Source organism: Anastrepha ludens, chromosome 5, assembly GCF_028408465.1.
Source record: "Anastrepha ludens isolate Willacy chromosome 5, idAnaLude1.1, whole genome shotgun sequence".
Taxonomy (NCBI): domain Eukaryota; kingdom Metazoa; phylum Arthropoda; class Insecta; order Diptera; family Tephritidae; genus Anastrepha; species Anastrepha ludens.
In genome coordinates, this window is record NC_071501.1 from 59,394,254 (window position 1) to 59,419,965 (window position 25,712).

At 35.3% G+C, this 25,712-nt stretch overlaps 2 protein-coding genes across 7 annotated transcripts in view; both read left to right on the forward strand.

The window, feature by feature from the left end:
- The first annotated feature begins 751 nt into the window (after positions 1 to 751).
- Positions 752 to 1,221, forward strand: LOC128863747 (small integral membrane protein 20). Of its 5 annotated transcripts, none has more exons than XM_054103059.1 (2): positions 752 to 851; positions 947 to 1,221. In XM_054103059.1, exons 1-2 carry the CDS (start codon positions 756 to 758, stop codon positions 1,166 to 1,168), a joined length of 318 nt encoding a protein of 105 aa, XP_053959034.1. In that variant the 5' UTR covers positions 752 to 755; the 3' UTR covers positions 1,169 to 1,221. The 5 variants fall into 5 exon arrangements, with proteins under 5 accessions (XP_053959034.1, XP_053959035.1, XP_053959036.1 ...); XM_054103060.1 differs by having other exon boundaries at positions 771 to 851; positions 915 to 1,221; XM_054103061.1 differs by having other exon boundaries at positions 829 to 892.
- A 10,798-nt stretch (positions 1,222 to 12,019) lies between these two features.
- The window catches only part of LOC128863527 (leucine-rich repeat and fibronectin type-III domain-containing protein 2), a 43,401-nt gene continuing 29,708 nt past the window's right edge, over positions 12,020 to 25,712 (forward strand). For both annotated transcript variants that reach the window (XM_054102733.1, XM_054102734.1), the window contains exons 1-2: positions 12,020 to 12,138; positions 15,745 to 15,899. The gene's annotated coding sequence lies outside the window, so the exon portion shown is untranslated. The remainder of the gene's footprint in view (positions 12,139 to 15,744; positions 15,900 to 25,712) is intronic.

Below are 25,712 nucleotides of genomic sequence, written 5' to 3' on the forward strand. Positions count from 1 at the left end.
TCTTGCTTAATGAAGAAATGATGTGTAGAAATGTTTATAACCATTTTTTATATTTGAAATGTAATAATTTGAATTGAAGTGAGTTTATAGAATCCAAAGCTACACCGCCATTGAGGTTAGTATATAGTGCGCGGTTGCCCAGTAGCCTTATATCACCCGTATACACCTACACATGATAAAAATAAACACAATCAGCATAAAATACATAAATAAACTGAAAAATCAAAAACATTTAAATGGAATTATTCAAAATTGATATACAAATGCTAAATAATAATAATAAAGTAATGAACTCGAAAATGTATATAAGAGTAAAGCTGAAACAGATAACCTTCAAGTTTTTATTACCTAAAAATAGTTACATATGTATGTTTGCAAAATATTTCAAACTGAAATTCCATTCTCTTACCTACGCTTTTTAGCCATAAAATATTTACATAAATATATATTTACATTCATAAACCAACACACATTTTCAATAAAATTATATGTATGCAAAATGTATTCAGATATGTACACAAGACGAATTAAAAGTAGAAGCCGAAAAGGATATAAAAAGCTTTGGAAAATTGTAGAAACTCCCTTCAAATTAAATTATTATGTTTCAATTAAATTACTTTTAAGACAAATAATTATAAATATTTCCATCGCGTAATTTCTCCATTAAGCAAGAACGAACTGTTTTCGTTAGTAATTTTTGGGGTGTTTTCCCTGGCAGCCCGCCTTTTCGCCTATCAGCTGTTCTAAATCCCATAATGTGTGAATGCTGCCAAGTTTTGAAACGTCCTCATGGGCGCGCTCTCTCGCAAAATGAAAGAGTTTCCCATCTTATTATCTATGGCCCATACTGCGTAAGTTTGTATCCCTTTTTTAATTTGCCACAGTAAATAAAGTAAATGTTTGATAATCTTTAGGGTTATAAAATAAGTTGAATTAATATTCATAGGTGACAAAAAATATGGTTCTCCTTCGAGGATGGAGGTACGTGGCTTTCATTTCTTGCATTGTCGGCGGAGTTGGCGCAGCGCTATACCCGATTATAGTGGAACCAATGATAAATGTCGAAAAGTACAAAGAGTTGCAAAAACATACCCGCGCTGGAATTAAACAAGAGGATATTCAGCCTGGAAATATGAAGGTTTGGTCTGATCCATTTGGACGTAAATAACAACACATCTTAGTATAATATTGTTAAAATAAAAACATTTCAACATACATACATATATAAGCAGTTTTATTCTTTATGTAATTAGATCTATGCTAAGGCTGTCGCATATCAATATTTTCATGTCCACATAACAATTTGTTGAAGCAATCTGGAGCGGTACGCACGCACGCACCAATAATAGGATGTTTTAAAAAAATAAGCGGCTTCTAAAACTGGTCTTTTAATTTTATATGTTTTTCTTAACTTTGATGTTAATCCTTTTAAACCGAAAACTTGATTTTTACATTCCCTAGCCCTACAAGAGCGGAGACTGTTGATGAAATGAGAAGGCGCAAATGTTACTGTTAAAATATTTTTAGTAGATACAATTGAGATTTGAAAGATTTCTTGTAAGGGATTTTAGAACACCGACTTTATAGACACCACACAAATATTGAAAACACCACAAATCTCTCACCTCAACATTCAAATAACTTAAATTTTTTACTATTTTCTTATTTTTGAAATAATAAGCGCTAACATAAAATGTATTACACATTTTATTCATATTTTTCATTCCTAACAAATGCAAAAACGATTCTGCTCTAAAGCAGGAGTGTATGTATGTATATGTACCCTTCTAAACTTCCTAAAAAATAATTGTATTCATATGTAATTATATACATGCGCGTTCATACGTTCATACATACATATCGCACTTGTTACGTTAAAGCGTAACAACTCAAAATTTCCAAATTTTAGTGTTTTGCAAAAAAACAATATACAGTGGTCATCTCTACCCACTGTAAAAATCTTTCAGTGGTTTGTCTAGTCTTGCGTTAAAAAAACCGTTATGACTCTCTCTTTGTTTTCAGAATGACTTCTTTTGTCTCAACTAAAGAGTTACATTTTTAGTTGTCTCCAAGTGATTGAACAAATTTGTGTACCATAAAGTGTAACATTTTGAATTGTGCTAAACGGTTTGCTTAAAATATACCACTAAGTGTATAAAAAAATTTCAGGAAAAGTGTAACAACTCAAAAAATTTGTTATTTTAGCGCAACTACTAAACAAATAAGAATGAAACAACCGTTATATTGTTTTTAATGAAATTTTCGTGCAATTACATATTTTTTTCCTTGTAATATATTATTAATATTTACGGAAACAGTTTTTCGTTTCTACTGAAAATGTTCAGATTTTTAACGTAACAAGTGCGATATGTGCGCGAGCACAGCACTCTCTTCTTGCTTCCGTACACTTTTGCCTACCACCAGTCGGTATTCCGAATATTGAGCTTACAAAAACAAGCAAACAGCGCATGCACAACGCGATGGCCGCTTTGCCGCAAGTGTTCTAGAACACAACAAAAACACAGGGCACTCAATTCATGCTTCAACAGCGACTACAAGAACAAAATCCATTCGTAGACGCAGCTGCAGCGGCCATGATTCTTTTAGTCGCGATGCGCTGAACAATCTCAAATATTGTATATCACAACAAAAATAAATGCATTCATAAGTTTGTGCTCATATTTCTAAGAGCAAAGTACTATCATTCATTAAACGAACCGCCCATATGCCAATTTTCGACCATTCGAAAATAGTCAATATTGGAATATTTCTTGTAGAATGATTTGCCAATATTTGGTACATCTTGAATTTTTGTCATGTCGAGTGGTCGCTGCTCCGTATATATGTATGCACCATATATGTATGTAAATATGTCTTCTAACTGCTCGTGAGCCGCAGCTACCGTGAGTCAAGTGTTCGCGAAAGCTACAGTAACAAGTAGATAATGAAAAAGTTCGGTCCCGGACATTGCGATACTAGGGAAAATTTCGAAGCCATTTTTTTTTGTTCTCTCGTGGTATATACATAAATATGAAATGAATACATTCCTTTACGTATGTTGTTCTCCAATTGGTAAAAAGTGCACAAAAGCACATGCATATAGCAGTAAGGTAATAAACTTACTCTGAAACAGGAGTGCGACTTATTTGGAGGCAGTACTGTACACACATTCAGCCTTCGGACGAAGCCCAAAGTGCCAAACATTTAATATTGAAGAATTCACTGAAGCTTCTGTAAATGCAGTATTGTTCATAACAACAGGAACCAAAGCCGCAAAATTTTCAATCAAGATGTACTTTTTATTTCAAAGTTTTAATACATATTTTTCGTCTTTAATATAAGTATTCATATACCAAATAATAACGTAACATTTCATACAAAATGTATCTAAGCATTGTTGAGGACAATTTTGTTTACGCTTTATAATTCATAATTTTTTGCACAATTTTTGCCTTTTAATTTTGTGCGTATTCTTTTTTAGCATTTTTAGCGAATCGTGTGCGACCAACCGCATATGTAGTTGTTGTACATATACGCGTTTTCCAGAAGGGTTGTGGTTTTTTAATATATATGCCTTGTGTGCGCAGAAACTTGTGTTCTGCGTTTGTTAGAAGTGGTGGTAGTTTGTATCCATTTTTACATAAATTTTTTTTTCGGGATGGCGCCCATGAATAGGGAACTCTCATGAGTACTGCTATACCGGCATAGCAGTATGCACGACTTGTAGCCTCACAATTACGCCTACGTACTAAACACCTCTCCACTATCTACCACTCTCCCCGCGGAACAGTCCAAAAAGGAAATTACCTCACGGGGCTGGTTAGCTCATAGGCTGCTAGTTATTTCTTCTATGAATCTCCGCTCATAGATTCGCTTCCAGTTATCACCCAATTTTAGCATAAAATGTATAATATTCTCTCCGTTTAATATGCTACAAGTTTCGGGAGCATAGTGTGGGCTTTGAAACAAGACGTGATCAGCGTCTTCTTCCCTATCCATGCAGATTGGGCTGTTTGGTGAACTATCATGGCCAAATCTATGGAGGTATTGTCGAAACATCTCGTGCCCTGAAAGGTATTGGGTTAGATGGAAGTTTGTTTCCCCATGGTTCCTTTCTAACCACGTCGTAAGAATGGGTATTAGCCCATGCGTCCATCTACCTTTCGGTGAGCTGTTCCATTGGTCTTGCAAGTAGGCGATCGAACGACGCCTTTCTCCTTCTGCAATATTTTTATGACCTGCTCTACCGTCGGCTCGGATAGCCTTAAATGCATCCTCTGCATTTCTTTCGCCAAAATGTCTACGGGGACTAGACCTGCAATAACGAAGGAAGCATTGTCCGAAATTGTACGGAAGCCGCAGATAGTCCGCAAAGCGCTTAGCCGATAGACGGCTATCAGTTTTTTTGTGTAGCTATTTATGTTCACTGCGTCAGCCTAGATCGTTGCAGCATATAAGAGAACCGAGCTAACTACGCTGCTATATAGGATTCTTTTGCTATGGCTAGGTCCGCCGTTGTCTGGCATTATTCGCGCAGCATATTCCACTCCTAGGTATTTAATATTGGGGTTTGAACTATTAGTTACAGTCCCAACATCTACATTTATAGTTTCTTATATCTTTCTGCTGCTTATTAGGACTACGTCGGTCTTATGCTCAGCTAATTCCAACTTCATAGACCTTAGCCAAGCCTTGATCATGCTTACTGGTTTGCTGGCGATCCTCCCAATTTCGTGGATTTGCTTTGCTACTATTACCACCTCGATGTCATCCGCGAATCCAATGACTTTAGTTCTAGGGGGCATATCCAGTCTTAGAACCCCGTCATGCATTAAGTTCAATAGCAGTGGGCCCAGAACTGATCCGTGAGGAACCTCTGCTGTCACGATATACCCCTCAGCGCGTTTGTCGTTCCTAAATCGCAGTTTACGGTCCGTGAAATAGCTCTCGCGAGAGTTTCCAGTATACGTTGCCAAGCGTTTCTAGCTTCCAGGGATACCACAGCGCAGTATTCTACTTTCCCGCCGCGCCATCTCTTGCCTTCAATGGCTTCTGTTGCTAAATCTACCATTTGATGGCATCCACTGTTGAGCGGGATTTCTTGAAGCCAAACTGGTATGTGGACAGAATACCTTTATCTTCAGCGAAAGATGGCAATCTGTCGCTAATAATACTCTCTAAAATTTTTTCCATTGTGTCTAGTAGACATATTGGTCCGTAAGACTCGGGTTCGCCAGGATTTTTGTTGCCCTTGGGTAAAAGCACACGGTTTTGGAAAGTGCCTTCGTTAAGGCAGGTTTGGAATTCTGCTATAAATATGTCTGGACGTTTGGAAATCGCTAATGTCAGGGCTATATTTGGTATACCGTCTGGACCTGGAGCTTTCTTAGACTTTATTTTATTACATGCCGCTTGGATCTCTCGCTCGGTGACACGAGGGATGTCACCTGCTTCATATTGTGTGCAGAATGGCAAAATGTTTTCAGCTCTTTGAGGAAAAAGAGTAGTTACAATTTTGCGCAGCCTTATTGGGCAAGTAATTTGGGGTGTGTGTACGCTTTTCGCTTTGGATAATACCACTCGATACGCGGAGTCCCAGGGATTGATATCAGCTTCCTCACAAAGTTTCTTGAAGATTTCTTGCTTGCTAGTTCTAATTGCTTTTTTAGCGCCTGCCTGGCTGATCCTTCAAAATGTAGAGAGGCTCTAGTCCAGGAACCATGGATCGGTTCGGGAAGCGTGGTATCTGGACTGGACTCACCAAACTACAACACATACTTCCCGAACTTTACGAACAGGGTAAGAGCGGTAATACTTGTTAAGAAAAGTGTATGTTTCTGCTTTAATACCAATGTCTCCATAGGTGACCTGACAATGGTGACTGTTTAGGGCTGCAGGAATGAAATTCTACTTCTTGCTAAAGAGCAAAACCTTCAAAAATCTAAGAAACACAAACTGGGATCTATTTAGGAAAGTGCTATTGCAAAAACCTCTCAATGGTTCTCGCAGGTTCAGCTCCTGTGTTGAACTGGAAGAGAGTGTTAGAACGGTAACAAGGGCATTTAATAAAGCATATCACGCAGCATGCTTAAAACACAGATCAAAGCCACCTTGAATTATATAAACTGGCTCGAGTAGTCGATAATAAATGCTGCTGGGAAGAGTATAATGATCTACGATGAACATACAAGAAAGAGGTGAGTCATGGAAAGACTTCTGTGGCAGTATAGAAAGCACAAATGAAGCGGTTAGGCTTAGGAAACTGTTATCAAAACACCCGACTATGCCCAACTTAATACGTAAATCCAACAGGGACTGGATTGATAGTTGTGAATAATCACTACTAGATCTAGTCAGTACGAATTTTCCAGGAAGCATAGACTACTTAGGTCAGGAGCCTGTAAGAAATAACGTAATAAACATCCCGAAAGACATTATTACAACAAAAAAAAAATAGAGTGGGCAATACATTGGAGAGGAAGAAAAAGGCCAGTAACGCACTATATGCATGTAAAGGAATGATGGGAGTTACATGGGGTCTCTCTCCTTCAATAATGTATTGGTGCTACTCAGCTGTAGTAAAGCCATTATTACTCTAGGGTGCTCTAATGTAGTGGACTGCATTGAGAAAAACAACACACAAAACACCTATGAAAAGTATTCAACGTCTCGGTACTCTCTGCACAACAGGGGCAGTTAAAGCTACTCCTACGGCAGCACTTGAAAGAATACTCAACCTACCACCGATTGACATTACGGCTGAAGATCTATCAGCTAGATCTGCCGCAAGACTTAACGCAACTGGTGAATTTATCTGGAAGATATTCGGAGATAGCTCTCAATAGGTATGAGTTATCGGACCAATACGGACTATATGACCCCGAAATAGGAAAGGCCAGCATAAATATATACGTTGACAGTCAACGGCAATAAAGGCAATAAACTCATATGACATTTCATCTAAAAACGGACCAGGGAATAAGAGAGACTAGCCGCAGACAGACGGTTACACATCTATTGGGTACCCGGACATAAGGACTTTCCGGGAAATGAAATTGTAGACGAGATTGCCAAAAGCGCTGTTTACATACAATTTGAACAAGAAAACAACACGGATAGACAGGAGGAGGAATAATCTAGCCACTTGCAAAACCGCGAAAATCATGTGTATAGAAAGCAGATAAATACGCCAGATTCGTACTAGTCCTGTACAAAATGGGAAGTGCAAACAACGATAGCTGCAGATTTTCCAATGAACTAGAAGAGAAGTAAACTCTTGAACACCTTCTATGTTCTTGCCCGAATGAAATGTGAAGAAACTCTACAATATGAGAGGTTAGAATGTCTCTCGGGGTTGGAACTTCAAAGCTTGCTTAGATTCGCAAAAGACGCAGAATTATTACAAGAAGCCTTCTATATGGAAACGGTCAAGCTCCATCTGGTACCACTAATAGGTCTATGTGATGGCTTTCAGCCAGCCAGGTCAACCTAACCTATGCGGAAGACACCGTGGCAAGAAAGTATATGGGTGTGCGTATAATTTCTCATGCTTGGTTGTTTCCATTGCTTTCGCCTACTCTTCTTCTTCACAAACAAGTAATTTCTCTTCCTTTTGCTTGTTTATTCATGGGCTCTTACGACACGGCGAATTCGGAAGGCGCAATCGTTATTCTTTCATTCCTGATATGCTGCTGCTTCTGCGGCTAAGGAGGTACACACATATAAAGGGTTTTTCAATAAGGGCGGGTAGATTTTGAAATGGAAATGGATGGCGTTTGCTGTGTGGCACGTAGCGCCGTCCTGCTTGAACCACATGTCGTCTAGGTCCATATGGTTCAATATGGGCCATAAGAAATTGGTTATCACACAACGATGACGGTGACCGCCTCACCAACGTCGTTTTCAAAAAAGTACGGACCAAAGGCTGGGCCCGCCCAAAATCCACACCAAACGGTAACTTTTTGAGGATGCATTATCACCTGGTGAACCTCGTGTGGATTGGTGTCGTCCCATATACGGCAATTTTGTTAACACAACCATTCATCCAAAAATGCGCCTCGTCACTAAAGATGATTTTTCGCCCAAAACTGGGGTTCTCTTCCAAACGATTCGAAGCCCAGTCAGCGAACAAACGGCGTTGTCTATGGTCATCAACTTTGAGCTCCTGGGTCAGTTGGATCTTATACGGGTGTAGGCCCAAGTCCCGACGCAAAATTCGCCCTTGAAAAACCCTTCATATACGGTTTTTGTAAGTGCAACAATTTGAATTTCGACTGTGAATAAAGAGCATATGTGTATATACTATACATATTATATATTATTTTATGAATTTTTTATTAATATTCATGGATAAATGGTATGGTAAGTATAAGATTATCTAAGTTTATGCCATAGCTGAATGGGTTGGTGCGTGACTACCATTCCGGAGCGCGTAGGTTTAAATCTCCAGGCATGAACATCAAATAATAGAAAAAGGTTTTTCTAATAGCGGTCGCCCCTCAGCAGGCAATGTAAAACCCCCGAGTGCATTTCTGCCATGAAAAAGCTCCTAATATTATTTTTAATAAAATAGCAATAAAATATTTTAGATAAAAAAGGTAAAAAATATAAAGTACACAAATCCATAGCCATGAATATATGCACGTACGCTTGCTCATGGCTTGGGCGAAGGCAAATGGACTCGGCATTTGCTTCGTGTTTCCTTTTGCGTACACCCAACTCTGTTTGTTTTACACCCAACTCAACGTTCCTGAGAAATGCGTGAAAAAAAAAGCAAATTGTGTGAAAAAATAAATGCGACATGTTGTAAATTTGGATATAGGTTCCACAACTAAAAAAAAACGTGTAAGATGAAACACCTTAAAATATTTTCCCAGAATACCATGCAAAAGAAGTAATAATCGAATCCATATTACATAAGTATTTATAAAACCAAAAAAATTCATTTTTATTAGAAAGAAAGTTAAAATTAGTGTGCAGTGGAAATTCGATCCACAAGTACAAAACTTATAAAAATTCATATTGAAACTAGGAAAAAGCATACATTTTGCAACTATTCATCGCTACTTGATAACAAACGTGCACGTTTAGTACGGACTGGACCAAAATACTATCATCAGCAGACACTCAGATGAGAGGTATGTCCAGCCAATCTGTCGGCTTTAATTCAAACTAGGACCGCCCGTACGTCGAAATTTCGACGTTATTCGACGTTATATAAATACGGAGAGCAAAATTTAGTCATACCTTTTTTTATTATTTATAGTCATAGAAACCAGTTGAAACACATATAAATGGATAGCTTATGTTGAAACTTTTTACATGATATATGTATTAAAATTAAATGTGGAAAATATCCCATTTTACCTGTATTAAGCCATCCTATATTTGTGTATTTCAAATATCATAATTTTTTCTATTCATGAATTGGAAACATTTAATTTCATGTATTACGGAAAAAAAATTAATTTTGTTTGAAAAAGCATAATAAAAAACAGTCATTAATTAATCCATGACCATCATTATTTCTGAAACAAATTTATAATAGTATTGATTAAAAATATATAAGTTTCCAGTTGTTTCATCAACTTTTATATCATGATACATATATATAATATCATGATACATATTATAATATGATATATCATAATAAAGGTAAAATAGTGTGATTAATTTTACCTGCACCTATTCACTTATGTATCTATTTTAATACATTGTGCAAACCGTCTCCACATATGCTATCCATTGGTATATGTTTCAACTTTTTTCTATGACTATAAATACTAAAAAAAAGTACGACAAAATTTTGCTCTCCGTATTAATATATAGATATACATAGATTATTAACGGCCTGTCTTGGTTTTTTCTTGTAGCAAAGTCCATTGTGTTTTTGCTTGCTCGGGTTGTTTATACAAGGTGGCGCAAAATTAATACAATTCGGAAGATTTTTAATTGTTGCAAATGGCATCGTATGTCAGCCATATTTTACACTTGTGAACTAGCCGGCTGCAGTATACAAACAGACAAGCCATGGAGTAGGGATCGTCATCGGTACAGGAAGTTCTCATCCGACGCTTTGTTCGTGTTTTCATTGCTTTCCTGGATGCTTCGCCTTTTCATGCTGGCTCGCTCTCGAACGGGTGTTCGGAAGCTAACCAGAGAATACTTGGGCTAATCCCGGGAGTTGTGAGCTGCTTGAACAATACGCAGAAGAATCGACCTGGCCACTCCCAAGTGAATGGCGATCAGTAACTTTCCTCGCTTGCGTGGACTTTTACATATGGAACAATCATCTTGTGCACACAGATAAATCAAAATCAGCTGGATGCTCACCTTCATTTTTTGAGTGTTGCTTTTTCGGAAAAGAAAGAAAACATTACCCATTCCGCCCTGGCGAAAGGCAGAATAAAAGCAACATTATTACGAGAAAAAACGCTTATTGTGCACAATGAATTGGTTGAATTTGATCGAATTTTCTACTTCACATGCTGCGCACAACGTTATAGCGGGTGATTTTTTAGCTATTATCTTTTTAAACAGTTGGTTAAAACAGCTGACGCACGTTTCGTGTTTTGTTTCACTGTCAAACATCTTCAGTTTGGTCTATAATTTAACCAATAATCGTCTTACAAACGAACAACGCTTGCAAATCATTGAATTTTATTATAAAAATGCGTGTTCTGTTAAGAACGTTTATCGCGCGCTTCTTCCATTTTATGGTCAGTTTAATCGACCCACTGAAGCGGCTACTCGAGCTATTGTGACTAAATTTGGAACCAAATTTACATTATTGGATATCAAACCACCGACACACTTACGTAGAGTGCGAACTGAAGAAAATGTCGCGGCTGTATCGGCCAGTGTTAATGATGACCATCAATGCTTTTCAAAATACAGCTGGTGCAAGAATTGAAGCCGAACGACCTACCGCAACGCAGAATTTTTGGTGAATGGGCTCTTGGAAAGTGAGCCGAAGATCCACTTTTTATCGAAAAATTGTGTTAAGGGACGAAGCTCATTTTTGGATCAATGGGTGCGTAAATAAGCAGAATTGTCGATTTTGGAGTGAAGATCAGCCAGAAGAATTGCAAGAGCTACCAATGTATCCAGGAACGGTCACAGTTTGGTGCGGTTTATGGGGTGGAGGTATCATTGGACCGTACTTCTTCAAAGATGCTGCGAATTGTAACGTAACTGTGAATGGTGAGCGCTACCGTGAAATTATACCCGACTTTTTTTTGCCCAAAATGCAAGAGCTTGACTTGCATGACATGTGGTTTCAGCAAGACGGTGCCACATGCCACACAGCACGCGTAACAATAGACTTGTTGAGAGGCGAGTTCGGTGAATATTTTATTTCAATTTCGGGATCCAATTGGCCACCCAGATCGTGCGATATAACGCCTTTAGATTATTTTTTGTGGGGCTATGTTAAATCTCATGCCTATTCAGACAAGCCTGCTTCAATTAACGCATTGGAAGACAACATTAAAGCATTTATATGTGAGATACCCGCCGAAATATTGGAAAGAGTATGCCAAAATTGGACTAAGCGGATGGACCATTTGAAGCGCAGTCGCGGTCAACATTTGCATGAAACAATCTTTAAACATTAAATTATATGGACTGTACTATCGATTTAAATAAAAATTTCCTGATTTTTTCAGAATTTTACGTGTGTTTCTTTTTTTTTCTTTCCTACAGTTCTTAAAAAATCCCCCTTTATATTGCAATAATACCCTTCTAATAATTATTTACAAAATGTCATTCCTATGTGAGTTTTGCCTAAACCAGAAATAGGATTATTATTTCACTATAGCTTATATGTAACTTCTTCTTTCATTAATCTTACTGAATTTAAAAATGTTCAGTTGCTTTTGACAATCGACCACTGTATAGTGGCTTAAACGCTAAAGCTGTCTTTGCTGACATTTTGTACAACTGACGATCACCGTCTTCTTCATGTTCAGCGAGTTGGCTTGGAGTTCTGTCTGACAGCAGTCATCTCTTGAGCCTTCAGTATGCCACAACGTACTTACTGCTAGCTTTCGGCCCGGATTGAAACCGACTCCGAATATAGTGAAGAACTTTTTTGTTGTTTTTATATTGTAATACAGTGTATAAGAAGTGAACATAAGAGTACATACTATACATACAATCTAAAATTTATGTTGATGTACTTCGGCCAATATTGCTTGGAAATATTAATGTTATTCAAATATTAATCAAAATTTCACATAATAATAGTGATATTATCCCGTGCACATATGGATGTACATATAAATACATACATGCATTGATACACATTCAATAAATACAATGTTTACAATAAGTATAACTTTGTTGTTAATATTTCATTTAAAACCTATCAGCAGGTTTAAAACTTTGATAAAATATATTTCATTACACTTGTAGATTTGTATGTGTTTATATGAATATCCACTTTTGTCGTACAAATATATTATACATATGTACATCCACAAATACATACTTAAAACAAAATTGCTGTATATTTTACACCATTCATAAACCTGTTCTAAGCACCAACAATAAAAATGTGGAGCCTCAATATTTGTGTGCCGGCCATAGCTGTTTGGCTATTGCTTCTATATTCATGTATATGTATGTAGATAAGTGTGAACCTAACCACTAATACATATGTGTGTACATATATTTAATATGTACTCGTATGTACATATGTAATTCTGGGCACTTGACTTAGCAGCAGGAAAGTTTCTGGTATCTGGATGGTGCCATCGTAGTCGTTGTTGTACTGCGAAATGCGGTGCAGCATTCCGGCGGTGGTTTGTGCCTACACGCATACATGTGTATGCGCTAGTGTTCGTTAAAGTGGTAGCCGATTTGTGCCAATTGCGGTCGATGCAGCACGCTAGACGTTTAAGTACTTATAACTTCTACGATAACTACAACAATACTATTCAAAAACCGTTAGAGTATAATAAAAACTATTGCTATTACTTGATTAATAATTCTGCATGCGAATTCACCTGCGAAAGCTTTATGAATAAATTTAATAATATTCTTAGCCCAACAAATAAGGCGTTGGAGTAGCCGTTTTATGTTGGTGTATGTGGACTTTTATGAATGCTTAACGGAATCTGATTGCCTAAAGAGCTTCAGGTTGCACGTTTAAATTCAAAAGACGGGAAAAGACAAGTCAACAAAATGATTTAAAATATATGAACTTTATTTAAAATATGAATATATGTACATATATGTATGCATATAATATTGTGATTTGTGTGCCTTTGTATTCGCGATTCGTTAGAGTGATTAATGTTCTATTGCTACAAACAAAAAGAGTGATTTGTTAAAAAAATATCTAATATGTATATTATATAATGCAGAAAGGAGTGGTATTTATTCAAATGCAAACAAATTGTCGAAAATAATATTTGTGATGTGCAAAGTCTTCTTACGTACATATTTGTACAGTGGCGCAAACGCTTAATCGTGCTTACTCAATCGTTCAACTTTAAACGAGGTTTTTGAAACTATTAATTAACTTTATTTCTAAAAAGCATGTACTCAAATTAATCACATATTAAAAGTTATATTTACATTCAACAGTTTTACACTGGGAAATAGAAATAAACAAATTCGGAGAGTTCATATCAAAGCGAATAATTGTCCATAAATAGAATGCGACAGGATCCCTTGTATTTTAAACGGGTGGTCAATATGCGTATTTCATTAAAAGCGCTACAGCTTTCGAAGTGCTACCAGTTTTGCTACGAGTTTTGAAGTGATAAAGAGGACATCCAGCTGATTGTTAATTGCATGAAGAAGGATTTTTTTTAGAAAAATCGGCAATGTAATGAACAAAACTCATTCTAGAGTGCAATACATTATTAAAGGATACTAAAGGGAAAGGAAAGAAGGACAAGGAAGAAGGAAGAAACGTAATGATCGCGGCGAACGTAGAACTTTATAAAATATTAAGAAGAATATAATACAGTGGTTTGTGATAAAACAGTTCGAAATGTGTTGAAAAAAGACAACTTCCAGGGGTGAATTGCGTGAAAGACGCCCTTTATCAGACCGAAAACTAAGAGTGCCCGCATGAAATTTGCCACTGAATATATCTATAGCTAAGGATATAGACTAACGGTAAAATATAACTAAACCACTACCTTTTCTACTTATTCTGTTGTTTTAAGGCTTTATACACTGATGAAAGCAATTATATTGTAATTTAAATAGATCGGATGGAAAGTGTTACGTGAAAGGTCACTCTAAAGTGTGGAAGTAATTTGTGATACGGTGTGTTTCAAGCGCAGGTGTCGGGCATATTTGCTTTATGGAAGGCATTGTGGATAAATTTCAATATCTGAGCATCCCTGAAGGTAATGTTAAGCAAAGTGCGAAAGGGTTGTGTACTGAAAAAGGAGTTTTAATTATATTTAGGCATTACATTTTGGACGATTATTCGTTTGGACAAGAAGAGTTCTACAGCCTTGTCTATTTTTATTTGTCAGTATAAAAATGGTTCCGCCGTAGTCGAATGAATTGGTGCGTGACTACCATTCGGAGTTCAGAGAGAACGTATGTTCGAATCTCGGTGAAACACCAAAAATGCCACGAAAAAGCTCCTCATAAAAAATATCTGCCGTTCGGCGTTACGCCACAAATAGGAGAAGAAGTTCGGCCAAACACCCAAAAAGGGTGTACGCGGCCATTATATATAATAATGAATGTTGAATGTAAATATAATTAAATTTAAATGTTAATGTGAACACACGTGATAAATTTTGTGCAACTGTTTTATTTAAAAATTTTCCACTTGTAACGTTTTAGTTCTTTCAAATGTTCGTGAACAAATCAACAAGTGTCTAGTAAAACGTTACCTACTGTACATATTTTTACATATTTCTCAGGAGATACAATCAACAGAAATAAAGTTATAAAAAATCCGGTAAAAAACATCATATTATGCATATAACCCTTTAGCTCTACTACTATATTTTAAAATACATACATCCAAGTACGAACATTTATTTTTATTATATTTGTGTCCAATGAGTGTGCCACATGTCGCATTTGAAACATGAAAATGATAAAAAAGCATATACTCGGAGTGGAAAGCTGCCCATCCACACAACGGCGTACCGACTTTATAAAATTACTTCAGACGTAACCTAAATACTCTCTTATTGAATATCAAATAATTATATGAAACTTAAGCTCAGAACCAAATACCGGTGAGCGCTTTGCAAAAAATACATTTTTAGATATACTCGTACTATATATCATACTTGCCCCAACCAGTATAATTTCGTAACCCTACGATTTCTTTTCATATATAATATAATACTATTTACCCCGTCGCAAAATACGCACAAATTAAAAACACTATTTCCCATGAAAATATAATTCATAGTTCAGTAACACCATTTTTAGAATTATTGCGCGTATGCAGTTTCATTATTGAATTTTGGTACAACAAAGTGCAAGTTTCAAGTGACTATAAAATACCAAGTGACTAAAAAATACTTAGGATTTTTCTTCTATCATACATAAAATATACATACGTACGCCATCTCCTAAAAGGGAGAAATTAAGGGGGTTAATTTCAGTGGTAAGAGATCGCAACAGTAACTGTTGAAAATAAAGGTGCTTTAGTCATAGTTTGTCATACTTAATTCCCAAAGTAACATTTTTATGTTGTATGAAATATAATATTTGGTTGCTAAACCAATTTTTTTACCCACCAAAAATCCACAGCCTCATAAACAAAAGTGTTTGTCAAAAGAGTTTTCAACCCTTCAGTGACTGCCAAAACAAAACAAATAAATTAATTAACTAAAAACAATATTCAAAACAACTGCATTTTAATAACAACGCAAGTCTTCTCGTATCCGAAGTTACATCAACTAATGGTGAGTAAACGTAATTTAGTAAGCGCCTTTGTTGATCGAGAAAATTACAAAATATTTATTATTAGCACTTGTGTTCCTTTTTCAAGATTATGTTAATGTTTTTTAATTTTTTTCCAAAAGCAATGGGCTTTAAAATATTTATTTATTTATTTATTTAATATATGGAAAATAACAATAAATTATTATTTTACAAAAAAAAGTAGCACTAGCTGCCAGGGCTTACGGCTTTAAAATAACTCGTGGAGATTTTGTACATGATTGATGCGGGCTTACAGCCAAGCATGGTAAGCATCCAGCACATTGAATATAAAAAATTGTGAGTGTCCCGGCGTATGTTGCTGTGACTGAACTGCTGTTGTGTTAATTGTTCTGTTACCGTTAGTCTAAGCGTCGACTAAGTCCATCCTGTATAGGTTCAATATCCTTGCTAGTGCTACTGTAGGGGTGCATAGTAGTGCAGTTTCGCATAAGTGTTTTTGTTTGCCACCGTCCACCATACTAAGATACCATAGCAGCTGATAGCCAAAAATTCCCTCCTTGCTCACCCAGGCGTTGAAGTCGCCAAGCACAATTTTTATGTCGTGGCGGAGCAGCGCTCATAGGAACGTTCCGTTTATATGAACATTTTCAAAATACGCTTATAAAAGCCAAAAGTTATTTCGCAAGGCTTTATGACCAAAAACAAAGAACTTGTATTTTAAGCTAATTTTCTACGAATCTTATACTAAAAAGCTTCAGCACAACGATTTTCACAATAAAAGGTTTTCCAATAACAGGTATTATCTATCGCTATCGAGAGATGATTAACGATTTTTTATGGCCGGAATTGGATGGTATTGATCTAGACAACATTTATTTTCAACAAGACGGCGCTACGTGCCACACAAGCAACGAAACCATTGCTCTTTTACGGGAAAAGTTTCCGGACCGTGTCATCTCTCAAAGAGGTGATCACAATTGGCCACCGAGATCTTGTGATTAAACACCTTGAGACTTTTTTCTTTGGGGCCACGTGAAAGAGAAGGTCTACGGCAACAGGTCAGGGTCGATTCAAGACCTCAAAGATGGAATTCGTGAGGCTATCGAGGACATAGGACAGTCATTTTGCAATTCGGTTATGGAAAATTTCATGAAAAGGATATTGTCCTGTAAGCGTGGTCGTGGTGGTCATTTGCCTGATGTTATTTTCCACTATTAACGGCATACCTTCCTCTTAATAATGAAATATAGATCCGATTGTTTGTGTTAAAAAATAGCGCTTTTCTTTGAATATCAAAATAACACCTTTTATTAAAACCCCTATATTAAAAAAATAGGCCTGCGCATACATACTTCAAAGATGTTAGTATGTCAGTCACAAGCGCCCTACATATGGCTACATATGTATATTTTAAATGTTTATCACATATTAAATCCCCTGCTACCCAGTAAATTAATATTTTAGCGTCTGACGGGTGTTTAGACTGAGCTTCTCTGAGCACTTTTGTAAGGTGCTAAAGTTTCCTGTTCAGGTTGTTTTTGTGACCAGTTTTTTATGATAGAAATTCACTCGGAAATTCACTGTTTACTTGTCCGAAACAATATATTATATAATTAAACATATATAAAATTCAAAAAGAAATGCTTGTTACTGTTTACTCTCTATACAGTAAATTTTTTACGTTAGATTTTAATTTTTTCACTCGTCAATTATGTTATCTTGGTTTGATATACCCCATGCACGTGAATGCATTAAATATTTAGACGAGCCTTTACCGATCCAGTGCAACTAATACAACTATGAACAAAGTCAAAGAAGAAAAGAAATTGGTGCATGGCTTCGAGTTTAAGCACATTTTCCAAATGATTGTTATTGGGGTTACACACACACACACACATTGGCAACTAAAGAATCAAAACACTATTGCACATTACTGAATAAAACTGCATATAATGCATACATTCAGTGGAAAGCTATACACATGCATTTACGAATATGTATTTGTGCATGTGTTGACATGTAGGTATGTATAATTCGAAAAATTAGTGAGTTTATTCGCTGATTCATAAAACTTATATCCATCCACAAACGAGCGCAGACAAGAGCACTGAGCTGCAGAGCTGCGTTACAAATTGACTTTCTCCACTTTTCTTTTGTTGGTGTACTGAAAGTCGCCACTAACTAGTATTTATTGGATAGTATTTATTAATGCTATGTACAATATTTAGTATGTTCATACATACGTAAAAATAGATACGTATTGATGCATATGTATTAATAGGCGCTATTGCATTTTGTATAGCTATGCTTTGGCGTTTACTAGTTAACTTATCGCCTCAGTGGAAAATAAGCGTTTGACGCCTGGATAGTACGTAAAGCGGTGGTACCTTTAGCTGCCCGAATCTTACATTCGTTAAATTTAGCCAGCCCTCTTCAGCGATCTCGTTCGTACTCGTTGCGCATGTTTGGCCACTATGTACTTTGTTCGCAATCAAAGAGTGAATAAGTAATACAAAAAAAATTAGTTTGCGCAATGTCAAAATTGCAATGGTTCATAATTAGATTAATATTGCACAAATAGGCTGGGAGGTGTCCACTCGTACAAAACCAAATTGTTTTACTTAGGCTTCTATTCTTTGTACTCAAACACACACAATAGTACATATCTTAAGTTTTAAGAGTAAGTAACTAGGATTTGTAAATCCAAGTCTTATTATTGTCTCCAGAAAGGGCTACAATATGCCATCCAATAAAAGAAAACATTGTAATAACGCACTGACGGCAAACGTAAATACATGCAAATGTATTTCTATACACATGTACTTATGCATGTACATTGCCCCTATGTCCGCTTAGCATTGACCTACAAGAGGAATTAAATTAAGAATTTCAGCATTTTTGTGTACTTCAATGGTCACATCACTTAACATGAAAAGAACTGTGTCTTGTGTCAAGTTAATTTTCTAACTTCGCAGCTATATTTTATCGTGCACTTAATCCGTTACACAAAGAAATACATATGTATACAAGTTTAGTGTTTCTAAATAATTTTTAGGTATGCTATCTATTATAGTTATTTGATAGTTTAATTGATCTTCTATAGCGAAACCAAAAGCTTACAATGATTTCATAAAAGCCAAACGCAACCTCACTCCTTTCTGAAAAAAAACTTTTCAAAAGTACATTACATAATTTAATAATAAAAAGAAAGAAAGTGATGCAAAGTCTATAGCGCCAATTATATAGGGTTGTTCAATAGGTGCGCTTCAACTTTTTTCCGATAGGGAGGGCGAACGACGCAATATTTTTTATTTTTCGCTTGTGATTTGTAAACTTCATTAGTATACATTTCATCATGGAACGCTACACACTTGAGCAACGATTGCAAATCGTGCAAATTTTTTATGAAAATAATCGTTCTGTTGCTGCTACTTTAGAGCATTACGGCCATTTTACGGTCCATTTAACAAGCCGTCCCGTTTTGGGGTTATGTGAAGTCATTGGTCTACAGTAACAAGCCGGCGACGATTTGTGAGCTCAGAGCCAATATTGAACGCGAAATTGCTGGAATTTCGACCGATTTATGCAAAAGAGTGGTCGAAAATTGGGTTCAACGATTGGACTTTGTAAAACGTGCACGCGGTGGTCATGCAAAAGAAATCGAATTTCATACTTAAATGTATATGTTCAAACTCGATAATAAAAAAAAAATTTGTTAAAAAAGTCAAACCGTTTGTGTTTTATTCAAAAAAGTTCAAAAGTTGAAGCGATCTTACTGAAAAACCCTATATATGTGTATAAAGTCTATATTGCAACTGCAATCTTAGCTTGAAATACGTAAAATATTCTGGCAAAATAGTAACAGAAACTTAGCTCAAATTTAAATATCATTTCAATTTAATTTAATAATTTAGTAATATTTATATAAAAAAAGAATGTCTTCAAATTTGCAATAGTATTGAAAATGAAAAAGTTCATTTTGCATTCAAAGACACTTATGGGGCTTTTGAGGAGCTCTCGCAGACAGTCTATTTTACTTTCAATTAAATTTGCTTACGCTTTCTGTCCTAATTCTAAAGTGCTTTGTACAACATACAATATACAATACAAATAACAATCTATAATATAAAAATTAATCGCAAAATGTGTTGGTAAGCGCATAACTCAACAACGCTTAACAATTCATTTTTTAAAATGTTCCTGGAAGTCCAAGGATGGTTTGTACGGCAAGAAAAATTCGAATAATTTCCGTGAAAACCCTAAAACAGCCCTTTTTTCCCCATACAAATATTGCGCGTTTGTGTGTGTGCGCGTTCGTGTTCGCTGTGGAGGATCTAATGCGTTCATACAAAAGTGATAATATCGTGAACGCAACCAAATTGAAAAGTCAAAAAATGTAAGAGCAATAGTTTTGATTGGCCTCGCAATATTCTTTATTTTGTTTTAGTTTCAGAACGAGTTAAGAAAGTTAAGTAAATGCTAAGAATAATCATGCAGGGCTGAACAAATCCAAACATATTTTAAGAAGAACAAAAGACAAACATATTTTAAGACGAACAAAAGACAAACATTATTAATTAATCTAGAAAACCCATGTTTCTCACATGGTCAATTGTATGTTGCCTGTTCCCGTGTTGGAAAACCATCAGATTTGTTTGTTTATTCACCAGGTAATCAAACAAAAAACATTGTATATCATAAAGCACTACAATAAAAATAAAACAGATTTTTGTTAATAATTAATATATGATTCACTTGATTTACAACAAAGCGATTACTGAAAATACTTACATACGTTTTATTTCATTATTTTTTATTATAACGGTTACTAACCCTATGTTAATAATAATAATAATAAATAATTAATTTTCTCTATGTTTTGTCATTGCACCACCCACTTTATAAATATTTGTCACCTTTAGGTTCCCACTATCCCTTTAGATAATTTTTCAATCAGGTTTGAACCTTAAGTTCTCCTCTTAGTTTGAAGCCCTCTAACAAACATCCTAGTCGGGGTTTTTAGGGCGGTGTGTGAGGGTCAGCAGAGTAAAAACGTCTTAAGGTCGAAATATAAACTGTCACAATCAAAATCTATTTGACAGAACGAAGTCTGTCGGGTCCACTAGTATAATATAAAACAAATACTTTATTTGAAATTTATTTACTTTTGGGTTTTGTGCCATTTTTAATTCTCAAAGTAAAATATTGGAATATAAACAGATAAACACATATTTGTCAAATGACATTAAAATGTAATAGATTTGTGTTAAATCTGATTTTTACTAACTTGGCTATAGTATATACTATAGTACTATACAAATATGTAATATATATATTATATATAATTGGAGCGTACACCCTTTATTTCGCTGTTTGGCCGAGCTCCTCCTCCTATTTGTGGTGTGCGTCTTGATGTTGTTCCACAAATGGAGGGACCTACAGTTTCAAGCCGACTCCGAACGGCAGATATTTTCAAATACACTCGGAGGTTTGCCATGCTTGCTGAGGGACGACCGCTATTAAAAAAAACCTTTTACTTTATTTTAATCTCACACCCAGATTCGAACCTACGTTCTCTCTGAATTCCGAATGTTACTCACCCACCAACCCATTCAGCTACGGCGGCCGCTATAGTAGTAAAAGAAAGTAAACCCAGTTTTAAATATTTAATATCAGTTTAATTTAAACTGGGTTTAACGTGCCACTGTGACAATATATTTTATACTTTATATGTAACAGGCGCTTACACCCTTTAATAGGTGTTTCGCCGAGCGTTTCCTCCTACTTGTGGTGTGCAACTTGATGTTGTTCCCCAAATGCACATTAGACAATATACCCACGCTTAGGATAGAAATGTGATATTTTATATCCAAGCCAAAAAGTGTCTATCAGAGGTACTTGCATTCTATGCCAACCACTTTTACTTCATCCTCGTATTTTAAGTTACAACTTTAACCTAATTCTAATTCCTAACATTCTCTTTGTTACTTAACGCCGAATACGTCCTTAACACATATTCCAAAAGGATATTACGACTATGGAAAACTTAATTTGGTATTTAGCTCCACTAAAAATACATAATTTAATAGCAAACTTTGGTTATTATTTATCTTTTTGAACATTTGTTCTGACTAAATATACATAGAATCTCTCTAATCCTTGACCTCATGTTTAAGCATTTAGACTACGGACTATACCAAAAAACCAAATCCAATTAAACTAAATCGGATTAAAATAAAAGGAGTACTTGGATTTATGAAGAGTATCAGGAATGGAGGATTGTCCCGTACCATCTGCAAAATTTGGAAAAACGTACTTTGTGATTAGTACGAAAAAAAACAGAAAACCGAAATTTAAAAAATGTTAGTAAAATTTGGAGTGATTCCACTGACTGGGGTCCAATTTTTGAGTGCAAGTTTAACTGTGACGAATTGTTTAAACGATGTTTAATTGGAAAGCATAGTTAAACTAACAGTGAGAAACTAACATTACATTAATATCAATTCAAGCTGATTTTCACAAGATCTATAGCGCCGTATTAATTAGGTTTAGGAATTTTCACTCATACTTTAATTTATGACTTTGCTTTCTTCTGGATCGAAAATCCTCTATGATGATTAATATTAGATCTGTTCGCGTACTTGTTTATTCGTGTTATTACCCAACAAGCATAGTAAAAATATTCTCCAACGTTTGATAAACTCTTAGTTCTCAAGTTAAGTTAATTTAATTTTATACAATTAATATTTATTTAATTATAATTCATTTTTAATCTAAATAAAATATTCAATAAAATCAAAGAAAATACGAAATTGGATACTAATTTAAGAAATCCTTTTGAGGTGGAGAATTACTAATTTCTCAACTTGATAATTAAGAAAATATCCATTATAAAGGCAATTCTGAGCGCCTTTTAAGTTGAGAACACTATAATCCGCTTGTTGAGATGCTGTTAAGAATCAATGTTGGAGATTTGAGAAATCTACCATATTTCATATCAAATACATCTCAAGTTGATATCAAACAAAACGATTTGTTGGGTAGTATACCAACAGTATCACATTGTTTTTTTTTTGCTCTTGTGTGCATGTATAAAACAGTCAGAAACATACATTCTCACATAAGTACGTACATATAATCCAAAGAGACTGAGGCGTACATACATATCCATACACGTTGTAGCAATGGTTATAGCTATTACTGTGACAGCTAGAGAAGCAAGAATAGGAGCCAATTGACCCAAATTCTCGATTCACCACTTCTGCTCCTATTGCAAGACTCCACAAACAAGTTCCTTGAGACTAATTCATCGCCGCGATAGCGGGTCAAACATTTATACAGTTGGTTCTGCACATGTGCGCAACAAAAGGGGGTTGTGGGGTTGTTAACTACATATTATGGTAACTTTTCCTATATCATCAAGAAGAATGAGAAAAAAGAGTATGGGAATAAAAATAAATCTGAACATATGTAAAATTTTATTGAATCATGCGATTAAAGCACCTTTCTTTTAAATTATATATATAGGTATATATATATTTATATATACATACATATATACAGTAGGTTCTGTTTTTATGCGGTAGATACGTTCCGCAAGAAACAGCATACAAAAAAAACAGCATAAAAAAAGCTACTAGTTCTATAGTAAAACTATAGATACGTTTCAAATGCTAAAACCGCATAAATCTGAAATAATGTAATAAAATCGCATAAAAAAGGGCACTAGTCCCATATTATAACTATAGATACGTTCCATAGACCGCATGAATCTGTGATGATGTGTGATCTGATTTTGCTTAGCTGGTTTAGAATCTTGTTTATATGTATTTACAATTCCCGATAGGTCGACATGCATTTTGTAATTAAAAAAAAAACCGCACTATTTCAAAACCGCATAAAAAAAAGCCGCATAAAAACAGAACCTACTGTATATATAAATATATATATATATAATTGGCACGTACACCCTTTTTTTTGAGTGTTTGGCCGAGCTCCTCCTCCTATTTGTGGTGTGCGTCTTGAAGTTGTTCCAAATGGAGGGACCTACAGTTTCAAGCCGACTCCGAACGGCAGATATTTTTATGAAGAGTTTTTTCATGGCAGAAATACGTGAAATTAATTTATGAATGTGTACCAGATCGAATTTTGATCGTCGCCATCGAATTTCGAGGAAAAGTAGTTTCTGTATTTTTACGTGGGATTTGAATTTAATTTGTTTTAATAAAAAAAATGTTTTTTTTGTTGTCTTATTATTAATTTCAATATTGAGAAATTTATAAAAAAAATACGTCCGGACCGGTTTAGCACCTCCTTCTTTGCTGCCTTTTGACGTTGGAGGCAGTTGGTAATACTTGAAGAACATGTGTGAAAATAAAAGAGCGCTCATCCAATTTTTAAATTCAGGATGATTACATTTTTTCTCCCTGTAAAGGGGTAAAAAACTAGGAACTTTTGGTGAATTCATACATCCAAAGATGAATCTGCAGAATCATTTGCTGCGTTAATGTCTGACTTCTCGTCCAAAGTATTTTGAAGCAAATTTCAAACATATTATATCAAATTTAAGAAAAAATACGTACTAAGACAACACACTATATATATTATGAAGTTAAACATCGTGAATTTGCAACGAATGAATATTTATGAATTTGTGTTAAAAACATATTTATATAAATTACTCTCATACACAAAAAAAAGAATTTAAACTAACACCCTATAAATTAAATAACTATATCACGCTTTCTTTGAATTCCGAATTTATTAGCAGTGTTTTGTTTTGATATCTGTTACAGTTCGATGATACTTTGACAGATTTTAATGCCAATTCATTGGAAGCGAAGTTCCCGAAAATATTATTTTCACAACGAACAGCAATTTTTGGCAACAGCGAGCCCTCTGACCATCTGAAATCAGTAAGCTCAGATAGTATTAACACTTTACTAAAGTTTCAAATCTTCTCTTCTTCTTAATTGGCGTGATAACCGCTTACGCGGTCTTAGCTGATCTAAATATATAAATTTATTGTTACCTTTCATCCGACATATGCATCACCAAGTTGTGCATACTTAATTTAAATTATCTCTACAACAGCCTTATAAGTCCAAATCTCGAGCGAAGGCCTTAATAGCCAGCGCTCTTATTAAAATCTAGTGTATTGGTTATTTAGAACTATTATTCTTACAAATAAAAAAATTAAAATATTTTCACGACATTCTGCAGAAGTTTGGTCTCCAAATAAGCCATAAGTAACTTTTTAATTTTTATTTTATTTTCATATTCAGGACCTCCATATCAGACTCAAGTTAGGCTATTGAACCACTGCTGCATGTTCCAAGCAGAAGTAGCTGCAATATAAGGCCAGTAAGCCAGTAAGGTCGCGAGGCCACAGCTCTCGAGTTATGTGGGTGTCCTTACTAGATATTATCCTTAAAGTGTACATGGTTTAAGGCTCAGAATTACGGAAGATGAAGTGGAATCATCTCAGCACCTCCTCCTTAGCTGTCCTGCTCTCGCGGAGCTAAGATTTGAGCATCTTGGCTCTCACTTCTTAGCTACGTCTGCTGATATACTATATTATTTAATTTTTTTATTTTCAGTTATGTTTTTGCATAACTCAGTCTGTTAAAATGTTTTTTTTTTTTAATGATTGACGCTGTTTTTAATTTTTTTTAATAATTCTTACTTTACTAAGCGGGTTAAATGGTTTTAGAAGAACGAGGTAGAATGAAAAAATTACTGTATAACTGCCAAGTCTGGGTAGTGAAAACGAAAGTTATTCCTAATTGGCACACTTTGTATTATTAATAGTATTTCTAAAATAATTGATAAAT